Source organism: Stylophora pistillata, chromosome 12 (assembly GCF_964205215.1).
Source record: "Stylophora pistillata chromosome 12, jaStyPist1.2, whole genome shotgun sequence".
NCBI classification, from domain to species: Eukaryota; Metazoa; Cnidaria; class Anthozoa; order Scleractinia; family Pocilloporidae; genus Stylophora; species Stylophora pistillata.
In genome coordinates, this window is record NC_142530.1 from 17,176,439 (window position 1) to 17,198,563 (window position 22,125).

General features: G+C 38.6%; 1 protein-coding gene and 2 pseudogenes across 5 annotated transcripts in view; 1 reads left to right on the top strand and 2 right to left on the bottom strand.

Moving 5' to 3' along the window:
* Positions 1–2,975: 2,975 nt before the first annotated feature.
* Positions 2,976–22,125, bottom strand: part of LOC148719031 (uncharacterized) — a 64,564-nt pseudogene continuing 45,414 nt past the window's right edge. The window contains exon 4 of the transcript XR_015993752.1: positions 2,976–3,409. The product of XR_015993752.1 is annotated as an uncharacterized LOC148719031 (transcript). The remainder of the gene's footprint in view (positions 3,410–22,125) is intronic.
* Positions 3,945–9,102, top strand: LOC148719032 (uncharacterized). 3 transcript variants are annotated; one of them, XM_088740334.1, is made up of 8 exons: positions 3,945–4,276; positions 4,508–4,582; positions 5,175–5,395; positions 5,486–5,607; positions 6,002–6,089; positions 6,282–6,576; positions 7,478–7,606; positions 7,765–9,102. In XM_088740334.1, the coding sequence occupies exons 1-3, from the start codon at positions 3,997–3,999 to the stop codon at positions 5,330–5,332; spliced, it is 513 nt and encodes a 170-aa protein (XP_088596460.1). In that variant the 5' UTR covers positions 3,945–3,996; the 3' UTR covers positions 5,333–5,395; positions 5,486–5,607; positions 6,002–6,089; positions 6,282–6,576; positions 7,478–7,606; positions 7,765–9,102. The 3 variants fall into 3 exon arrangements, with proteins under 3 accessions (XP_088596460.1, XP_088596459.1, XP_088596461.1); XM_088740333.1 differs by having other exon boundaries at positions 5,486–5,535; XM_088740335.1 differs by having other exon boundaries at positions 3,954–4,185; positions 4,480–4,582; positions 5,486–5,535.
* Positions 8,765–12,778, bottom strand: LOC148719033 (uncharacterized; annotated as a pseudogene). The gene is made up of 3 exons (XR_015994113.1): positions 12,751–12,778; positions 10,434–10,559; positions 8,765–9,465 (listed from the first exon to the last, which is right to left on the bottom strand). The product of XR_015994113.1 is annotated as an uncharacterized LOC148719033 (transcript).

Genomic DNA, 22,125 nt, shown 5'->3' on the forward strand with positions numbered 1-22,125 from the left:
GAGAAAGGCACCAAAGGACTCCCTATCTGTTCTTCTGATCCCCTTTAATCTCTTTCCTCTAATATAATTCCACTTATATTAAATTTATTTCACTCTCCTTTTTACACTCCGAGTCTTACTCTGATCGAAGATTTCAGTTTCTCTTTGACTTTCACTGAATACTTATTCTAAAGCTCGAACTTTATTCTTCGGTAGGTACGAGTGGGTATGCCGGCCAATTGACTTTTTAAGATAATTGTTTTTAGATAAATTGTTTTTAGAACACTAACCCAAACCGTACCCTTTTACAAATCTCCCAAAAGAGCGACAACATATATACTTCATGCTGTTGTTTTATGATGAATGGGATGTTGTCTTGTCTGCCTGTAGTGGATGGTAGCTCGAGCGGAAAATTTGTCTTTTGAATAGCTAGTAGCTAACCGTCTCTTGAGACATTTTCTCATCATAACTCGGTCAATACCCAAGGTCTTTGTTTGAAATTTAGCCATTGAGGTGATCATAAACCGATGAAATGAGGTGAAAAGGGGATGAGCAACTAATTCGAGACTCACTTGAGGGATGGAAAAGGTTGGAGCAATCTGAAGTTAACGGTAATTTATATGGTGACCAACGAGGACAGCTTCCGGTTTTGTGGACTCTTATCAAAAGATTTGGAGATAAGTGTCGTGACCTCGCGCTTTAAACACGAAGGCGCGCTATATAAGGAAGTCTTCCCCGGGAAGATCTAGGCTCATTTGTCACTCACCGTTGACGTGTGCAGGTCAAATTTAAATGCTGATAGACGAACAAAAGGAGCTAATGAGATATCTATTGTTTACTTCCACCAGCATGGTGGCATGAGGTAACGTGCGAACTACCGACCTCGATCTCAAATTTACCGCCACAAATAAAGACAGTTTCCTTTGGTGAAAGGAAATACAAATCTCAAAAATTCTTGTATTGTGATGAGGACATAAAACGATTTTGAGGAATTCGCCCGCTGTTTACTCCAAATGTGCCCGCTGTTTACTGCTTTGGAGTAGCTGTAGCTCAAGCTGACTTGACTCTAAGAGTTCTACATCACACGACGGTTGATTGACAAATGGTCCAGTGGGACCTAAGGCTCCTTTTATAGCGCGCCTTCGTGTTTAAGTAGATCTCAAGTCACATAATTAGCATAGATCTTCTATTTTACCTCTAACTCGTGCGTTTTATATCCAGAGTTTAAATTAGAGCTCGGAATCTCGTTTTGTAACTGTGGAAAAGGCTCGAGCAATCCGAATTCAACGGTTATTCATATCGTGACAAACTAAGTCAGTTTGCGGTTTTGTGGACTCATCAAAAAAAATCTGGAGATCTGAAGCTAAGTGTAGTGATCTCGCGTTTTAAGTACAGATCTTAAGTCATATAATTAGCATAGATATTCTATTGTAACTCAGTGATATCTCGACCCAAAAAACCTTTAAGTTTGGATCTGCTCTTTCCTTTGTAAACCTTTCGATTTTCAAGAACACATAAAGCAAGGGAATTAGAAGACGCAAGCACAGATAATCGAAATAATCGAGAAGTTCACTTGTATATGTTAAGTTCTGACTCGTGCGTTGTATATCCAGATCTTAAATTATAGCTCGGAATCTCGCGTGTAGCTCTTGATCTCGCATTAAAAGTCAAGATCTCACGGTGGAAATGAAGTTCTCGAGTTAAAACTTGACTAAAAAAATCTGCCTTCCTAGCGAAAAAAATCAAACCAAACATGATCCTTGTGGGTCACTGTATGATACATGAAAGTCACTAGCCAGGAAAATCATGCAACTTACTGAACTAACTGATTGATAGAGAAAGAGAAAGCGACTCTTTATTAAATTCTTCCATCCTTCATGATTCTTTGACTTAATTTCAAAAGTCGTCCGTTTCGGAAGAAGTTTCCGTGCAGTCGGCTTCATTACTTATTAAAAGGATTTTGCGAGAGAACGGGAACGTCAGTTGACAACGGAGCGCGCAGCAAACGAAATAACGTTACCTTCCTCTTGCCAAATGCACGGCATGCTCTTCTAAGACTGAGTTTTCAATAAGAGTCAAAGCTCTGTTCAGTCTCTAGAACCATTTTACTCATGCTGTGACAGCCTGGCTTGAAAATAATAAAACATTTCTCAACAACAGCAAACGGAGAGCGTTCTGGAAGTAGAATGAAAATGAGCCAAACAATATCCATCAAAAACAAAAAATTACAGCTGATTGACCCTCCTTAGTGCAAGGCTCACATTGAAACTCTCCAGAGCATTTTTCTACCGTAGCGCGGGCTGATTTAGAAAACTATGATAAATGACAAATCAAAGCAGGTTTGTGAAAGTGTAGTGTGATCGTCCGGGTGAGTGTAATCTTAAAAAGGGCTGTTGTCGGTGGTAGTGACTGACGTTTTGACAACCTGCCCGGAAGTCATCATTAGAGTCATCCTTGACTGTGATGTTGACTTCCGCACAGGTTGTCGAAACGTCAGTCACTACCACCGACAACAGTCCTTCCCATGACTACACTCAGCCAGACGATCACACTACACTTTCACATATTACCCTGGGTTTAAACCGTTTACTGCAAAACAGGTTTGTTTGAATCACAAAGGTTGCTCTCCATAGGGAGTAGCTTTCCGAAGCGTGGAAAAACTAAAAACTGTACTTTGAAAATATGAAGTAAATCAAAAGAGATTTTTCGATTGTGTAACTGACCGTGGATTGGGGTAAGGGTGAATGGAGAACGCAACCACAAGGTTCTACTTTTCTTTCCTTAAAGTATTTTCATTCCTACTTACATTGGTAACTCACATGTACTCGCACGTGTTCATAGATAACAGTATTTAATATAGGTATTACATAATGTTGCCTCATACCCATAATTTAATATTAAGTAATAAAACCGAATGAATACAAGCTTCTTCCGAAACGGACGACTTGTGAAATGAATTCGAAGAATCATGAAAAATGGAAGAACTTGAGACAGAGTCGCTTTGTATTTCTTTATTAATCAACTATTTCGTTAAGTTGCGTGATTTTCCTGACTAGCGACCCTCATGTATCCTACAGTGACCCACAAGGGTCCTGTTTAGTCTGATTTATTCGCTACGAAGGGAGAGTTTATTATTCTAGTTTTAATTCAAGATCTCCATTTACAATGTGAAAGCTTGACTTTTAATGCGGGTTCGAGAGCTATAACGCGAGATTCTGCTACAAAATCGTACCCTAAACAAGACACCAAAATGGAGATAATAGGAATTTCTAATTAACTACTTAATCGATTTTGGCCCTGTCAGATCCTTCATCTTTCTCTCAGCGGAGGCCAAGTTGTATTTTGGCATTATGCACTTTCCATGTGCATCATGGGCAAAGATTGGACAGGTATTTGGAGGGAATGGCCAGGGTCCAGCTTTCTTCTCAACCTCCTTGCAAATCTGATGAACCCTCTTTATATCGTGACCTTGTTTTGTTATACTTGTGTTACATTATATTAAGTTACGTCATGGTTGTGTTACGTGTACATGGATGCGCCTGCGCTGAAAAAGAACAGGAATAAAAAGATCTTGGAATGTTCATGTTCATTGCGGGTTTGGTTATAATTTCGTCCTTGAGTTTCCTAAGATACAACACCCTCTTCATCAACTTCTCGAATGCAGCTCAACCCGTGGGAGTTATCTCGCATTTGGGCCAGTTTTCCCACATACTCACCCACTTTTGTCAGGTTCTTGAATGGACATCCATCTTTGAAACCGGGGCAGTTTCCGGTGATTCCTTTCATTTCATCGACAAGCACCCTACTAACACAATCTAAATGGCTAACTCCCACCCAATCTAACTTTAGATCATTGAGTTCAAGCCGTTTTAAATGATCATCGAAGTCTTCCCAATAGCTCATTAAATATGCATAAACATTTCGACCAATCAAATCACTCACTCTTCGGTAAACAAGCCAAGGTGACCGCTGCGATATGTGTTGGTTAGAACCTGTCTTCCTTGATGTGAAGGCGCGATGGAAAGAAAACCACGGATTCCGCAGACAGTGGATCTTGGGAAGCAGCCTCGTAAGAGTACGGAGGAAAATAGTCAGGACACCAACAGTCCAGTAGAACAAGATGTCCCTCTTGACGATCTCGACAAGCAGGAACTCTCAACTCAACAGCAAAATCGTGTTTTGAGTATCTCTGCTAACTGGGAAAAGGTACGGGAAAAGTTGCTAACTTCGTACATTGAAGAACAGCCTCTTCTAGACAATACTAACTGTGTGACCTGTCAAAGGAGATCGCTGCAATGTGAGTTATACTGTGGCCCTCGCCAGTAATTCTGTGTTGAATGTGCACGAGCTCTACATGTCAATCGAAACAAGTTTCATGTACTTGAGCAATGGAAGGTGTGTATGAATATTTTGGGGCCGGTTGTATTCTAGCTACTTTTAGTGTAACATGTCTGGTTAAACTGTACTTTTATCTACTTCTTACTTTCTTTATTTTAATAGGATGGGGTATTTTCTCCTTTGTATGCAGATGAGGCAACTGTTAGCTATGGCCATACGTGCAGAACCGCAACAGTAAAGCTGTTCAGACTTCTGGATGCCTCAGGTCAGTTCATTTCATTTATAGTGGTTAGAGAATACTAGAATGGTTTAAAAACCAAGCGTTCTTTTTCAATTTTATCTGCTCCTTTTTCACATTTTCCTGCCGCTAAATGCCTAAAATCAAGAACGCTGATGATAATGATACGATTTAAATTCTCTCAATATGTCAGGGCCAATAATTAAAATCAAACAATCAGATTGCTCCATTGGTTGTCCAATAATTTCTAAGTATTGGACCGGTTAATGTCCTGAATGATCCCACATGCAATTAAGTTTTGTAATGATATGGCTTCCCATTAAGTCCAAAGAGAATTTAACAATAAACTTGGTTTGCATCTATCTGTAAGAGCCTTTTCTGTCGTGCTGGGAGAATATTGGCCCTTGGACTTTTCTGTACAGACCTCGCTGCACTTGGTTTGTACTTTCAAGACCTCGGGCCAATATTCTTCTAGTATGGCCCTTGCGCTTGGTTAATAAGGTGTCTTAACATGGCCCTCAACAAAGTAAGAGGTATGTAAAGCTGTATGTAATGTTTTTTTTTCATTTTGTTTACTTAACTTCTTAAGTTGTTCATTTATTTTTTTAATGAATGTCAGGAAATCATCACCTCAAACATGTACAAGTGTGTGATTGTGAGCCGCATGCTGTCACACTCTTGAAATGTCAGTTCTGGCCAGGGTCACCAGCAAATCCCACCACAGGATTCAGCTTCAAACTGATGGAGTTTGTGGAGAAGGTCTCTCTTCATTGTTAACTGTCCCTGCTAAACATCACAGAAGTGATCACAGAACTCAGTCTTCAGCTACAACCAACATGTGTAGGTTTGCTTGCAAAGAGTCTTTTTCAGACATATGACCAGACTTTTTTTAATTGATTGATTTTGGTTGAACGGTATGTTTTTCTTTAGGTGAGCTCACTTTACAGTATCCTTAATTCAGAATGCTTTGAAGAATTCAGGTATGTGTGGTTATAGGTTGAGAGTATCAAAGCTGCTAATTTGTGGACATACAAGGTCTACTAAAAAAAAAGGTATTATTGATATTAGAATTAATATCATTATTACTATTATTATTGTTGTTGTTGTTATATTATTATTATTATTATTATTATTATTAGTTGTAGTAGTAGTAATAGTACTAGTAATAGTAGAGGCAGTCACATGATTTACAAGTGCTTCTTTTATATAGTTATTATATATTTCTTTATTTATTATCTAGTTACCCAGCTTGAATATAGATCTCAAACTCATGCTTTGCTTTTGTCGCTTTTGTGTTCATATGATTCAAAGATACATTGACTGTTTGTTTTAGGGCCAAGATTCCATTTATATTAATTTACAAGACATATTTCTTGCTGTACATGTACATTTACTGACTTGCTGTAAGAAAATAATTAGTCCTAATTGACATTTTGTTGTTTTCAGGTGAAGGTATTTCATGCATCAGTACAAGCATTGTACAAACTACAATGGAAATTTGTACAATAGAGCCTGGTGTCCTATATGTCCAAGGGTAACTATACATTGTAATTTGTTCCGAATCTATAGTAGCTTGCACTTTGAGGAATATTATGGCATTCATTTTGGGGCACACAAAGTGCACTCATGTCTACACTAGTGCTGTAGTTCTGCAGTATTCATTTTATGTTGTTGTTGCTGTTCTGTTTTTTATCTATTTTTCTCTTTTCCCCTCTCTTTTGAACAGCATGATGGTGTACTCATTGAAAGCATGGATGGGTGCTTTGGATTGTGTAGAAAAAAAGACAAAGGGCATGATTTAGGAACACCCAAACATGGAACACTCCTATTTGCAGACCAACTCGTTGACGAACGTGGAGTCGCCAACATCCATTCGTACAGGAATGTCAATGGAATTGATAAAGATGAAAATGTCCAACGAGGCCGAAAGCATTTTAAGTCACTTGAATGATCATAACCTGTCAAAGTTACCACAGTGGAAGAAACAACTGAGGAAAAAACTTTATAAATACCCTTGTAGTGTGAGTATGTAGTTTTCAATGTAACGCACGAGACGGGGTCAGGAGGAGGGGTCAGGCAAGGTTTGGGGATTTTGATATTTTCTGTCCAAAAACTGTCAAATTTGCCCCCCCCTGTCAGCTAGGACACCGAAATTGGTAAAAAGTGTCAAAATCCCTACCTAAGGGCAAGTGAGTGTGGTCATTTATAATGATTGCCAAAATTCCCCATGCACCTAAGGGACAATGACAGGAAATCAAAATACCTACCTTGGGAACTGCCCTCACAGTCAAATTTACATAGCTAGCCTGACACCCCCCTTCTTCTTGGGCCTTATGTTAAAAGGTGCATTGAGAAAATGCCAATTAACTGAGAGAGGATAAGCTAAGCCTGCCATTGTATGAAGCACAAAATATAAAATTTTAGGTCCACTCCACTGTCTGGTTCATAAAGTAATTGGCTCCTACACATAATATACACCTGTATAGAATATATGTAGCACTATGATGTATAACACTGTAAACAAAAGACACCCATCTTGGTACTTAAAAGTATTCAAACCACAGAGGTGGTGAAGTCTGTACAGTGGTGTGAGAACTGACATCTAGAACTACCTTTAAGATGTTGATATTGGCCCATTCCTTCGTATCATAAGAAAATATTTTGGGAAACAATCTGCAAGATTTCTGGATTATATATGAACACAGCTGTGTGTGGGATTCTGGAATGTTATTTGCACAAAACAATGTTACATACGAATAGATCACTCTTTGCAGAGAGTTATTTCCAGGTCATATGTTGATGCTTGGCCTATCTAATCATGATCTCAACTACCTATCATTTTGCAATGACAAGTTAAGCAGTGGCATGATGATCCAAAATGAAATATTCACATATCCATTTTGCTATAAATTTTATTTCCAGATTTGCCAGAAGGAATACAATAATCTTTCCAACCATTTGAAGCATGTACATAAGCTGAGTAAGAGTGAAGTTGAGGAGCTAAATAGGAGAAAAGAATCAGGAAAAGGCCAAAGGAAATCAGGAAAATAGGTAGTTTATTACATTTCTTATTGTTCTGAGTTCTGTTTTCAAGAGGATTGTGTTCACTGTAGTTACACAGATGAGTGTTTTCTCTACTGTTCACAGCATTCTTAACCTTTTTCAATTGACACTCATTTTGACACGTTGCATTTTCCCTATATTTTCAGCAAAACCAAGAGGCCCATGAGATGTTGCCCACTATGGGGATGTACCTGGGTTGGACAATGCTTTGATTACCACCTACCAAATGTACACAATAACGGCAAAGATTCTGAAAAGTACTTGTCACTAGTACACAAAAGAAGCTGAGTTTTAATTTTATGTTAATTTCTTTTTTCTTTGGTACTTTCAAGCTTCTACAAGTGGTCTTTGTTACAAAGTATGAAATGCATGTAACGTATTGTAATATATATAACATAGGTAATAAATTAAAAGTACTTTCTACTACATTTTCTATTCATTTGTAGAGTCACACACCACTTGGGTTGACCACTGAAAATGATCAACAAATGAACAAACAAACTTCTAGGCTAATCATTATCTATAGTTTGATAATAGTAAAAATTTAAGAACTACGATTAGGATTCTCTGTTTGTCAGCTGGCTATCATTGAAAATTGGCTTTCTGACAGGTTCTTAGAAAAAGTATATCAAATTAAAGTTTATGTTTGAAAAAGCAAATTAAAAAACTGATACCAGTTTGAGTTCCTGTTTTCTGTTTACATTAATACAGCAGTACTTACATATAATTTGGGTGAAGTCATTAGCATAGCATAGTCTATATATGATGATGAATGATAATGATTTCAATGATTTGAGTGGAAAATGAATTCATGAGCTTTGAGTTTTGGTATTTTACACTGTTGGATGAACTGTTCATTTTTTGTCTCATGGATCTTTAAGTTTTGTCCAAATAGCAATTCAAAGATGTGTTCATATGTGGCACTAAAAATTTCTCAATGTTCTTCATGGGATTTATGATTTTATGCCTTAATTTGTACTCTTGTGCCCACACTGAAAAGTACATAAATATTGTTCAATTTTAAATAATAGCGCTACTTCTTAAGGCAGCATATATATAACAATTGTTAAATACTTCAGGTATACGTATGATGCACGATCCTCGCAGTAGATAACGCAGTAGATAACTTCATATATTTCATTGTATCTACTGGTCATCTGAAATTTCTATCCTCTGCAAAAAATATAATGGCCCATAGGGTCCATTTTTGATCAAGTTGGCAATAGTAACATAATCCTGATGATTGTTAAGTAATTTGTAGTTGGATTGGCCTTGTAAGTCAAGCCAATACCCTTTTAGCTTGTAAGTAAATGATGCTTTAACTAGTTTTGATGGATTCTGGATACTGTAGAAAAGCCAGAATTTCTCATCTTCTGACTCAGTAAACACTGGGACAATAAGCCCATGTGCTTCTGTGGAGTGTTGAATATTAGTACCGACAGCAAGCCAGCATCATCCTCAAAATAAAAACTATATTCATTTAATCTTAGTCTCTCTACCTGGTCAAGTCTCAACTCCACAACCTCCACATCTTGTTCTTTAATCTTGTCAGACAGTCTAACTACCCTTTCTGCACATTGTCTGTCCACTATCCTGGACAGAAGAGTGACAGCTATTTCAGGCTGTCAGTTAGAGAGGGAATAACAATTCCTGTTGCTTTGCAAGTTTATATCTGCATTATCGGTAATCACAAATTTAATTTCGCTTTTTTTCTCCATTATGGCCTGGAGTTGCTTTAAGTGCCATAATGGAAGGGTTTCTTAAGAAAATGCCATCTGGAAGATTTTCTACCGCAAAACCCCCACGTAGATACGGCACCCTGCTGCCTGGTTTCTTTATTGCTTCACCTACAGTGTAAGAGAAAGAGAAACATTGATTGGTAATGATAATAGCTCTGGGTGGAGTACAATTTAGGAAGTAATTGGGGAAGTAACGAGCCTGATTTATAATACCCCTGAAAGGTATGACAGTAGGTCTTTATTGACCATTTCCACATGTGAGTCCCTGCATCATACACTTTCTTTGCTAAAATGTGAGACACAAGGTAGGAATAAGTAGTTCAATTTCATTGGCTTAGTGCCATTTTCCACAGGATTTTCATTGGCTGCATAACTGTCAGATTTGACCTGTCCAATTACAAGCAGCTGTAATGGTTAATTATCACACAGGCTAAATTGGACAGTTTGCCTATTACAGTATTCAGATTAATTAGGATCAAATAATTGCTGTTCAGAATCAATCAGGTTTGAGGATTTTGTTATCGACATCATCATTATCATCTTTGTTGTTACTGCCTCCTGGTTAGCTCAATTGCTTAGAGTGCCAGATTGTGTTGTGCGGCAGGTTGACGGTTCGAGCCCCAGTCGGACCAATACTCGTGGCCTTAAAATACCTGAGGAGAATTTGCTACCTTTCTATAATATCAAGAAATGGATAGATATTCTAGTCTTCTTGGATAATAGGACGAATAAACTGTAGACCCCATCTCCTGCAGGGTGAGAAGTAGGAAATGTTGTGTGATGGATGTCCTCCCCTGGGGTGGGATGTGTGGGGGGAAAGGTGAGGTCGTTACATGGACTGAAGCGGTTGGCAGAGGCTCCTGATAATGCTGACGTCTGATCTCAACCTTATTAACATTGTAAACCTTAGCAATTCAGCCCATGCTGCTATTAAGGTATATATCAAATAAACCATTCACAACCAATCAGTTAATAATAATAATGATGACAACGACAATGATGATGATGATGATGACAACAATTACATGTTAATATCTGTACAATAAAGTAAATAATATGTATATTCTTAAACTTACTATATTTGAAATTGAATAGCTGTTGTACATCTTTGTATGTGTACCTCTCATTGCTGCAAGCTAAATAAATAAAAAAAAAGAAAGAGGTACTATGTAGTTTCAGGTCTATTTTGATAACATATTCACCTTATTTAAAATCATGAATAATGTCGTCAATTGGATGACACACAGAATAGTATGAGCTACTGATATAAGCTTCTGCTAAATACAGTTGCATGCCAACAAATCAACAGAACACTTTCAAAGATGGTTATAATATTACTAATTCAAAGTAATAATATAATACCAATTGAAAGTGGTCTTGGAATTTGATGTTGATGTCAGGATTCAGGCATAAAAAAGAGTACCCTGCACTTGATCCAAAGTTGGACACTTAAATTGCCCTGAAGTGTCTTGAAAAATCAGAGAAGATTCACAGCCTAAGTCTTCTAGAAACATGATCTGTTGAAGTAGATGAAAAAGTAAAATGTGGCATGAGGATTACTCAAAAGGACACAAACATCTGCATGTTCCATTAATTCCCACAGACGGTATAACAACAATTAGAAATTACTTCATCCACTTTTAATAAAGTTTTAAATTATTCTGAATTTTCATGGTTTATGCTGCCTAATTGGAATTTGGCTTGGAGATTATTTCTTAAAATGATTGAAATCTTTACCTCATTTAGAAGATTTTTCCTGTGAACTGATATCAACTTAGATTTTTGAGCCTCACTAAGCTCTGAAACATCTGGGGGCCTTTGACCTTTCTACTTTTCCTTTAATTAAACTCGTCTTTTTCTGCAGATGTCATGTCGTGCCATTTCTTGGCAGCTTCTTTGTTCTTTTGAGGCAAAGACAATTTCTTGCACTCATCTAGCAAAAAAAAAAAATTAAAGTTTTCATTTCCACTGAATATCAATTGAATTGGTTTGATTATTATAATGTCACTGCATGATTTCAGTTTCCTCAGCAATCAAAGATATAACTAAAATTGAAAATAAATTAATCAACAACTCTATTATGGTGTCAAAGGTTAAAAGAAGCTGAGGATGAAAGCCCTTTTGGGTTGCAATATAGAGCTCTGTAGGACCCCCACCCTTGCAAGTACCCCTCCTGGGGTTTATAGACACATGTAACAAAACCACTGTCTATTATTGATTTAAATCTGGTATCGTGGCACCAAAATAAAATTAATATACAGCAGACACAATTAGGAGAGAAAGCTACAATATTCATTTCTTATAAAGAATTGACTAGTAGAGGTTTATTAATGATACCCATAGACATACAGGCACCTTTGGACTTGGGAGGGGGCACTGTGACCTCCATGCCTGAAAAAATTACACAATTTCCTAATGTATATGTGCACGATCCTTCGCAGTAAAGCACTATTTGAGCAATAGTGAAAATCAGACCTGAAAAAAATTTCAGGCCTGTACGGGAGTCGAACCACTGACCTCTGCGATACTAGTGCAGCGCTCTACCAATTGAGCTAACAAGCCAACTGGGAGCAGGCCATCAAATTAATTCGATATAAACCCGTAGATGATAAATCAAACAACAACAAACATATGAAACATATGTATGAACTGCGGTTATGAAACGTATATGTGCACGATCCTTCGCAGTAAAGCACTATTTGAGCAATAGTGAAAATCAGACCTGAAAAAAATTTCAGGCCCGCACAGGCCTGAAATTTTTTTATTTTTATTTTATTTTTTTTTTTTTTTTTCAGGTCTGATTTTCACTATTGCTCAAATAGTGCTTTACTGCGAAGGATCGTGCACATATACGTTTCATAACCGCAGTTCATACATATGTTTCATATGTTTGTTGTTGTTTGATTTATCATCTACGGGTTTATATCGAATTAATTTGATGGCCTGCTCCCAGTTGGCTTGTTAGCTCAATTGGTAGAGCGCTGCACTAGTATCGCAGAGGTCAGTGGTTCGACTCCCGTACAGGCCTGAAATTTTTTTCAGGTCTGATTTTCACTATTGCTCAAATAGTGCTTTACTGCGAAGGATCGTGCACATATACGTTTCATAACCGCAGTTCATACATATCTTTCACAATTTCCTAATGTGTTAGCATTAAACTGATGTAGAACTGCCTTAAAATTGATTCTACTGTTGCCTGAATTCTAAGCATTTTGCCTGACAAATGTTGACATTTTTTTTAAATTGGGGGGGTGGGGGGGGGGATTTGCAAACCCATCTCCTAGGATTGTAATGCCTCTAATGTTACCCTATATTTTAGCAATGGTCTATAACAGTTACAATGCATGTAAATAATTTGTTCTTAGTATTTGAAAACATTATCAGGCCTCTCACCTGACTTGAAATACTCTGAACAGAACATGTTGTAGGAGTGTGAGCCACATGAACCTGCTAGAATCTTAATTGGCTATGGAGCTGCTTGTACTCCAGAACTTATCTTTTCCTTTATGCCTTTCTCTCTCTGCTCAAAACAAATCTACAAATGCTGCTCTTGCCTGAGCTCTGTTTACTGGGCACCAAAAAATAACAAACTTAAGTTGGAGCAATGTGGCTATGGACAATACGTCCATAGCCGCTTTTATTGAAACAAACAGAACAAGAATGAATTCCGTTAAGGTGTTTACCCAGTAAAGGTGCAGGCCAAGAAAAACGCACCAACACTAAATGTACAACGAGAGAAAGTGGGCGGATCAGGAGGAGGAGGAGGGAGTCAATACCCAGCTTTTCACTCCGAGTAATTGAGGCGAATGATGACCACATGGCCGGGGAGTTAATGTGACTTGTAAAAACCCACAGAGGGGGTCAAGTGTAATGGCCATTGACCCCTGACCCGAACCCAGTCCCCCTTGATTTTGAAATAAACCCGGGTCAAAGAGAGAAGGCATAAAAATTCTATTTCCGAGCAAATATTTTGTTTTGTCTAGCATTTCCAATCCATTTCTATATAAATGTATCACATTAAAATAAAGTATTTCAAAATGCCTTAAGCTACGATAGCAACCCTTCCCTTTTTGCTCTCTTTCCCTTGCTGGCCCTATAGAGGCCCAGCCACGGTAAATTCCTACAAGGGACATGCCGGCCCAAAAAGTAGCGATAGCATATATATGAAAGTCTGAAAAAATAGATCTTGTTCACCAAAATTCTGACAACAACAACAAGGTGGAGAAATATAGACAAAATTATGACACCGTAGGTTTTTAAATTCAGACAAGCAACACAGGGAACCCCCCCGGCAGGACCTGACCCTATTAATACCCATGCAAGCTGCACACAGAAGCTCTGAGCTTGTATACTTTACTTGATCAATAGATTGTATTCAATCCAAAACAGAATGATTGGCTGGCAACAAATTAATAAAGGCAGATCTTCTTGGTATGTACATGGATGTCGAATGGATGATAAATGTAATTATAACATTCAACCACTCTAGATTGAGGATGAAACCTAAACTTTGAGCCAGGATTCGATCGTTAGCTATCAGGTTACCTACTACTAACACTTTCAGGTTAGCCTACTTTTCAGCTCCAATTAGCCAAACTTGTGCTCCGGTTATCCTCAGAGCATTCAGATTAGCCTAACTAGCTCTTCTGTTGGCCTACAGGGCACTAGGGTTAGCCTAGCTACGTTTAACTAAGGTTGCTTAAGTTAGCTCTCAATAGGGTAACACAAAATAATTATTCTTTATAATTTATAATAACGGACGAGTAAACGCATATCTTCTTTTACCGGTATATTCTTGATCACTGATCATACTACAGACTGCAAGCGTATTTTTGAGCATAAAACGGCACAAAACAATTATTTAATAATAAAAAAGAAAAAAAAAGGGAAGCTTCCTTTAATTAACGAGGCATACAATTCAGTACAACGAGGCCTCATTATGAATAGCACAATCGTACAGTGAACTTCCTTGACCTTGGTGTATGAAAGGCAAAATTCTGTTTAAGAATCAATCCGACGAAGGGCTAACGCTCGAAACGTCAGCTTTTGTAACCGTTACGGTGGCCAATTTACCATTTCAACTTTGTTGATATATCCAAGTTATCTCGTTACTCCCACCGACGCAGCCCCACACAGTTTCTTTCGAGACTATCAGCCTTTATTCCTTTAAAACAAGATAACTTGGTGCAGTACACAGAGTAAGGGAAGTATGATTCTGAAGGACAATATACCGCTACATAATTTACATATGTCGGTGCGCTTTGAAGAAAGAAGCAGTCACCATCATCATCTTACACTTTTAGCATGATAAAATTCCGGCTTTCCACTTTTAACTATAAAGTTAATTTTAACGAAACAACAGTGTGTCAAAACATCATTGGAGCATGAAACTGGAAACAAAAGAAATATATCACACCTAACGTCAAAGCGCTTGCGATCGTGCAAGCTAGCTACATTTTCGGAAATTGTTCGTGCCGTGAATAATGAATATTCAATTAGAAAAACAATAGAGTGCATATATGAATACCTAATCGACCCACAAAATGTGGGTACACACTTAAATCGCGCTGAAGTTGTCATGTTTATGTGGTGTTCATTTACGTATCACGTTTCGCATATTTTTACGCCACTCTAACTTGAAATGCGGATATCTAGACAACCAATCAGAACATCGGTAAAGCCTGACACATTTTAGTTGATTGATGCCTTGTGAATAATAATAATAATCATCATCATCATCATAGTTTATTTAATAAAGCAGGTTGAGGGATAGGCAAGACATTACGTCCTGATGTGGACCTGCATCAATTAAACTATCAATTAATAAACACCTAATAAGTGAATAGACCGAAAATGGTATGTAAAAATTGACAATTAAAAGAAATAAATATTAATGACAATACGGAGTAAATGTTAAAGTATTTAAAGTCAACAGATTTGTAGGAAACGCTCCAGGAAGCTTTAGCAAAACTGATAGATTTCAGAATTCTCTTATTTTCCCTGAGTTTTCTCTTGAAGGAAGTTAAGTTTGAACAGTTCTTCATGTCTTCGGGAAGGAGGTTCCAGGATAGTGCAGCTCTGTGCTCAAACGAAGATCTTCCCATTTCTGTTCTTGGTCTATGAACCTTAACTTTTAGGGATTTTCTTAAGTCATAAGGAGTCTCGGATTTCACTATTAAGTCATTTAGAGGCTCGATGCTATTTCCATGATAGATATTGTACGTAATAACTAAAAGTCTCCTGATGTAAAATGAAACAATAGAGTTCCAGTGTGGAGCGTTCATGATGTCATCACTGTGGATGCTATGGGGTAGGTTGTAAATAATTCTAGTAGCTCTTAAATGAATTCGATCAATATCATCCGTCAAGGTTGAGGAACAAGACCCCCAGACTACAACGCCATACAAAACGCTAGGGATAATAGTTTTATAATAAATGTTTTCTAAGGTTGGTATCGGTAAAAACTTTATCCGATTCAGAACTGCGACTTTGTTGCTGAATGACTTACAAACGTTCTTTATGTGCTCCTGCCATGATAGCTTGCTGTCAATTGTCACCCCAAGACATTTAGATGATGATTTGTACTCAATAAAGCTATTACCAAAGGCCAAACGTGGCAGGGGGCCAATAAAGTTCTGGCTAGAAATTATCAGGGCTTCAGATTTCGATTCGTTGGCGATTAATCTGTTTGATTGACACCAGGTGTACAGCTGGTCTAGTACAGATTGGAGTGTTAAGATGATATCGTCGATGTTGTTTCCAATTGTAAAACATTGTGGTATCATCGGCAAACATAAATAATTCACCACTAGTTATTGATTCTGGAAGATCGTTTACAAATATTGAAAATAATTTTGGCCCTAGTATTGAGCCTTGGGGAACTCCATGTGTGATGGTTTTGGGCTCGGACTGATATCCTGATATTTGGAAAAATTGTTTACGTGCAGACATGTAATCGGTAAGCCACGAATGCAAATCGCCAGATATCCCAATTGCCTTTAGCTTCTCTAGAAGGATGGTATGGTTCACTGTGTCGAATGCTTTTCGAAAGTCAATAGAAAGCACGCCCACTTTAAGGCCCTTGTCCAGCGCATTTTTCCAGGTCTCTGTTAGGTGAAGGAAGAGGCTTTCAGTTGAATAATTTTTCCGAAAACCCCACTGTCTATGAGATAACAAGCCTTGTGTGTGCAAATGGTTGTTCAAGGTATCACTGACAACATCTTCTAAGATTTTCCCAGGGATACTGAGGAGGGAGATAGGTCTGTAGTTGTTCACTTCTGTTGGTGAGCCTTTCTTAAATATGGGGTTAACGCGTGATAATTTCCAGCTTGAAGGAAAAGATGCGTTACATATACTCTTCCTGAAGATTGGTAAAAGACTGTGGATAACAGGGTCACCAATCATGGAGAGCACCCTGGGGGATACTGGGGGTCTGGACCAGTAGCCTTCCTGGGGTTAGCAGCTTTAGTCAGTTTGTTTTTTACTAGTTCCCAGCTCATGTCAGTTTTGTCCCTGGTAGAAGTGACTCTAGTGATAAAGGTGTTTATAGATAACAAGTTCAAAGGATCAAGTTGCTTAGTGAGGTCTTTGCTGACATTCACAAAAAAGTCATTAAAATACTCTGCCTTCTCTAAATTATGGGTTATTATCTCCTCGTTGTGATCACAGATTGGACCAATGTTTTTAACTTTGTGTTTCCTCAAGACTTGGTGGGTCAATTTCCAAAATTCATTAGAATCAGTAGCTTCATTGAATAATTTTTGCCAATAATCAGCTTCAGCACTTCTTAGTAGCTTCTTAACCTCATATCGCTTCTGTTTGTAGAGACCCCATAATTCGGGGTCGCCTGATGACTTTGCCTTTTTAAGGAGCTTGTATCTTTTGTTCATTTCTTTCCTGATGGAGGTGTTGATCCAAGGAGGAGACTTATCTCTTATTTTAGCATCTCGTGGAGGTAGGTGGTGATGTAATATTTCATTGTATAGACATTTCCAAACGTCTACACTGTCATCGATGTCGTCGAATAAACTAGTTATATGCCAGGGAGCCCGGTCGAAGTCACTTCTAAGTTGCCTTGTGCCTAGTGATTTATAATTCCTGGTTGGGATAACTTTGGGTTTTGCATTACCTCTTGTAACTTTGAAGACTGCGAATATTAGGTTGTGGTCAGAGATACCCAGGTCGATGGAGCCAGAGGTTTGGATTTTTGAGGGTTGACTAGTGATCACGAGGTCAATAAGTGACTTGGAGGTGACAGTAATACGGGTTGGGCTGTTGATAATGTTTTTTAGTCCACAGCTACATAGAACCCCTCGTAGACGTTTTCCATATTCGGATTCCCTATTGTTAGGTTCGTGCAACATATCAGAGTTGAAGTCGCCAACAAGGATTACATTTTTTTGTTTCAGCTAGATATTAGCAATCAAGTCTCTGAAAGAGTCGAAAAAGGAGGAGTCATCGGGTGGTCTGTAGACAGAGCCAACAAGGAAGGATTGGGATCTCATGGTGATGTTCAGCCATGATGCTTTTAAATTTGGTCTTTCCCAAGAAACAGAAGGGTATACAGTAAGATCTTCTTTGAAATATATCAGAACACCACCTCCACAGGAATCGCGATCCCTCCTCACGAATTTATATCCAGAAATTCTGATCCAATCGTCTGACACACTTGAGTTAAGGTGGGTCTCAGTAATACCAAGAAGGTCAAACTTGATCTCGTACAAGAGGTGCTGGACCTCACACAGCTTGTTTATAAGGCCATTGATGTTGAGATGACCAATCTTAAGGTTCTTATCAACAACTGTTTGTTTAAGCACGAGAAAAGGATCTTCCTGGGATTCTGTAAGCTTGGTGTCGAATAAGACTGCGCAGCCATTTTGCTTGTGCTGTGGGATCTGATATCCATTACATGTTTTTTATGGGATAGAATAAAAGCAGTAATCACATTGAGAATGAGCTCTTTGGCCGATTACCAAAGCAGAAGAAAGCTTAGTCCATGAAAACAATGTTTGTAATGAATCAAATTTAATTCGAGAACTTTCGTATGGAATACCAAGTCAGAGTTCAGCCCATTTCTTGACTGCTGCAACCTGCAAGCAAATAGGTACACTGTGTTCAGTTACAATTGATTGAATCTAGCATATAATTAGCTTGCCGGCCCATGAGCCGAACAATAAAACAGCCTATAGAACTCACAATAACACGATTTCCTGGTTTATTCCGCTTCGATCTAATTCACGAAACTCTCACTAAATTTGGTGGAAAAACTTTCCGTAAACTCGCGCTCTCACAACCTTCTTGTTCTTTTTACTCGACTCTGTTTTCGCTTTTTCCCATACGCACGTGCTCACCATCTTATTTGGTAGCCCTAGCCCAAATTTGGTAGTGCTGCTCAACGTCACAAAACTGTGAGAGGTAGGGTTGGTAAATCTCTCGTACACCCACGCAGCTGGCTCCTCTAGAACAGGACGCGGACACATCTATCTTTTAGCTTTCTCGGTTGACTTGGTTGTATGTGTAGTTTAGCCCTTTATCTGGTGGAGGACACACGTGGGCTGGCGCTGACACGCTTACCAACTGTCGTTTTCATCTTATCTGATGGAGTGCAAAATGAGGAAAACCTAAACTATAATTTTTTTTTTTCGATGAAAACCTGTTCCGTTCTCTCGCAAGGCTTCACCGGAAATAGTAATTCAAAATTCCGAGCTCTTGTCAAATGTGTCAGAAGATGAAATCTTCTTACTCTTGAGTTGTATATCCAGGTCTTGAATTATAGTTCGGAATCTCGCGTTTAGCTCTCGATCGCGCTTTAAAAGTCAAGATCTCCCAGTATGAAAAGAGATCTAGAGTTAAAACTAGAATAATAAAATCTCACTTCGTAGTGAATAAATCAAACCAAACGTGACCCTTGTGGGTCATTGTGTGATACATGAAGGTCGCTAGCCAGGAAAATTATGCAACTTAACGAAGTAGTTGGCTAATAGAGGAAGAGAAGCTACTCTTTATCAAGTTCTTCCATTTTTCATGATTCTTCGAATTCATTTCACAAGTCGTCCGTTCCAGAAGAAGCTTGCATGCTGTTGGTTTAATTACAACTTATTATGAATATGATGCAACATAATGTAATACCTACCACAGTAATACTCTACTTCAGTTTCTGAACACGTGCGAGTACATGCGAGTCACAATTGTAATATTCTCAATACGAAAACACGATGGGTTTTGATAACACTTTTTATAATTTAAAGATCCAACCTCTTTATAAAACGATGCTCATGTGTTCTTTACATGTGCATGTCCATAACGTGTAATACCGCTGATCATTACAATTTCCCCAATGAAAATGAAAAGAAGAGAAAATGAACACAACAGAGTGTATGCAAACTAACACCAAATTGAGAAACGCCGGGCAGTGAAACGAAATAAAAAACAAGAACTTATTAAAAGTGCGACATTTCCTCTAACTTAAACTTGTTGGAAATGTGTGCACAGTCGTTAAGACAAATTTTTGGCACAGTGATCCCACAGTTTTATCAAACATCAAGACGTAAGATATGTTCATTGTTACGCAACATAATCCTTGAAACGTAGAGGCCTTCTCACAGTTCTTCCACCTGCTGTCTTGCGAGGCTCTGAGATCTCATCCTCAGATGAATCAATTTTCTCTTGGTTGAGAGATGTTGTAGTGGATTTTTCAACAAATGGGATTGCTTGGTCTGCTGTTTCCTTGGAGGGTGAATGTTCATAAGCTCTCACCGTTGGAGAATCAGTATTAGGTGAGATGTCAGTTGTGGATAGACTGCTTTCTGGTGATTTCATCAATCCTCTTCTATTTCTACGGTACTCTTTACCCTCATCAGTTCGAATCCTATAAGATCACGGTGTTCCAGCATGATCTGTCACAACGCCCGGTTTCCAATGGCTTCCCATTTACACTCTGATGCGGTCACCTTTCTCTAACGTGGGGAGATGTTTGGCATGTTGATCAAAATAGTGCTTTTGTTTTTATTGTTTGAGCCTCAGTTTTTCCATAACTTTGTGTGAATCAAAAACTTTAGGCTGGAGCTGTGTGTCAGCTGTGGAAATTGTTGATCTGAGTCGTCTGCTCATGAGTAGTTGCGCTGGTGAACCAATGTTAATGTTATCTATTGGGGTGTTCCTGTATTCAAGTAGTCCTTAATAGGGATCCGGGCGATCTTGCTTTGCTTTGGTTAGTAGATTTTTCACTATTTGAACTTCTTTCTCAGCAAGACCATTGGCTTGGGGATACTGTGGACTGACAGTAGTATGTTTGAATTCCCACTGTTGAGCAAACAGCGAAAAGTCTTTTGAGGAATACTGGGGACCATTGTCGCTGATCACTTCAGATGGTATTCCATGTCTGGCGAACATGGATTTGGTGAAGGTTATGACTGTGGTACTTTTGGTGTCTAGAAGCTTGGCTACTTCAAAATATCTTGAGTGATAGTCAGCAGTTATCAGGTATTCAGATTTGTCCCATGTGAACAGGTCTGCAGCTACCATTTCCCAGGGCTTGCTTGGTATGCGCTGAGGGATCATTGGCTCTTTCGTGTTTCGCTGTTGATGCTCTAAGCAAGTGGTGCATCTTGCTACCATGTCGCTGATTTGAAAATTCATTCCTGGCCAGTATAGTACATCTCTTGCTCGTCGTTTGGATTTTTCGATCCCCATGTGGCCTTGATGTATTCGTTGGAGCATTTCTTTTCTCATAGAGGATGGGATCAATATTTTATCATTTTTGAGAATAATACCATCGATTTCAGAGAGCTCATCTCTTACATGCCAGTAGACTTGAATATTTGCTGGCGTGTGAGACTTTGTTTCTGGCCATCCAAATTTGATCATTTCGTTCAGCTCTTTTATTGACGGATCATTTGCTGTGGCTTCTTCAATTTCTTCTAGTTTTGGCTTCGAGACTGGTAAGTTAGAAGTTAGTAGGTGGACATGTAATTCAATTTCTTCTTCCATGCCGCCAGAAGTGGTCTCGCGAAGTGGTGCTCTGGAAAGCATGTCAGGAAGTACTAACTCTTTTCCTGGTTTGTATTCCAATGTATAGTCATACTTCTGCATTCTTAGTAGGATTCTTTGCAGTCCTGGTGGTGCTGATGCCAATGCCTTTTTAACAATGGCCTCAAGTGGCTTGTGATCTGATTCAATGGTGACTTTCTTGCCATAGGTGTATTGGTTGAAACGTTCTAGGCTGAACTGAATAGCTAAGAGTTCTTTTTCTATTTGAGCATATCTTGATTCGGCATTCCTGAGGGATCTTGAAGCATATGCAACAGGACGTCCAACTTGTAGTAGCACCCCTCCAAGACCGATTGGGGAGGCACCACAGCTGATGGTAACAGGCTTTTGAACATCAAAAAATCTCAAGACTGGCCCTCCATCTTTGGTTAGGATACTTTTGATTTCTTGTAGTGCTTTGTCTTGTTCATATGACCACTGAGATTCGATGTCCTTTCTTAGCAGAGTTCTGATAGGCTCAGTGACGGTTGCCAGATTGGGAATGAACTTGCCCAGATAGTTGATAGTTCCAAGGAGTCTTTCTACTCCTTTTTTATCAGTTGGTGCAGGCATGTCGTTTATGGCACGCACCTTTTCATCATCTGGTTTGATTCCTTCTTGAGTGAGTTTGTGACCAATGTAGGTGACTTCTTTGACTTTGAAAATGCAATTTTCTTTGTTTAGGGTTAGTTTAATCTTCTCACATCGTTCCAGGACCGCTTTTAGATGATAGTCATGTTT

Coding starts and splice junctions, on each gene's coding strand:
- LOC148719032 (XM_088740334.1), top strand. CDS start 3,997: ATGGAAAGAAAACCACGGATTCCGCAGACAGTGGATCTTGGGAAGCAG. Junction 4,277..4,507: donor TCAAAGGAGATCGCTGCAAT/GTGAGTTATACT, acceptor CTTTGTATGCAG/ATGAGGCAACTGTTAGCTAT. Junction 4,583..5,174: donor CAGACTTCTGGATGCCTCAG/GTCAGTTCATTT, acceptor AATGAATGTCAG/GAAATCATCACCTCAAACAT.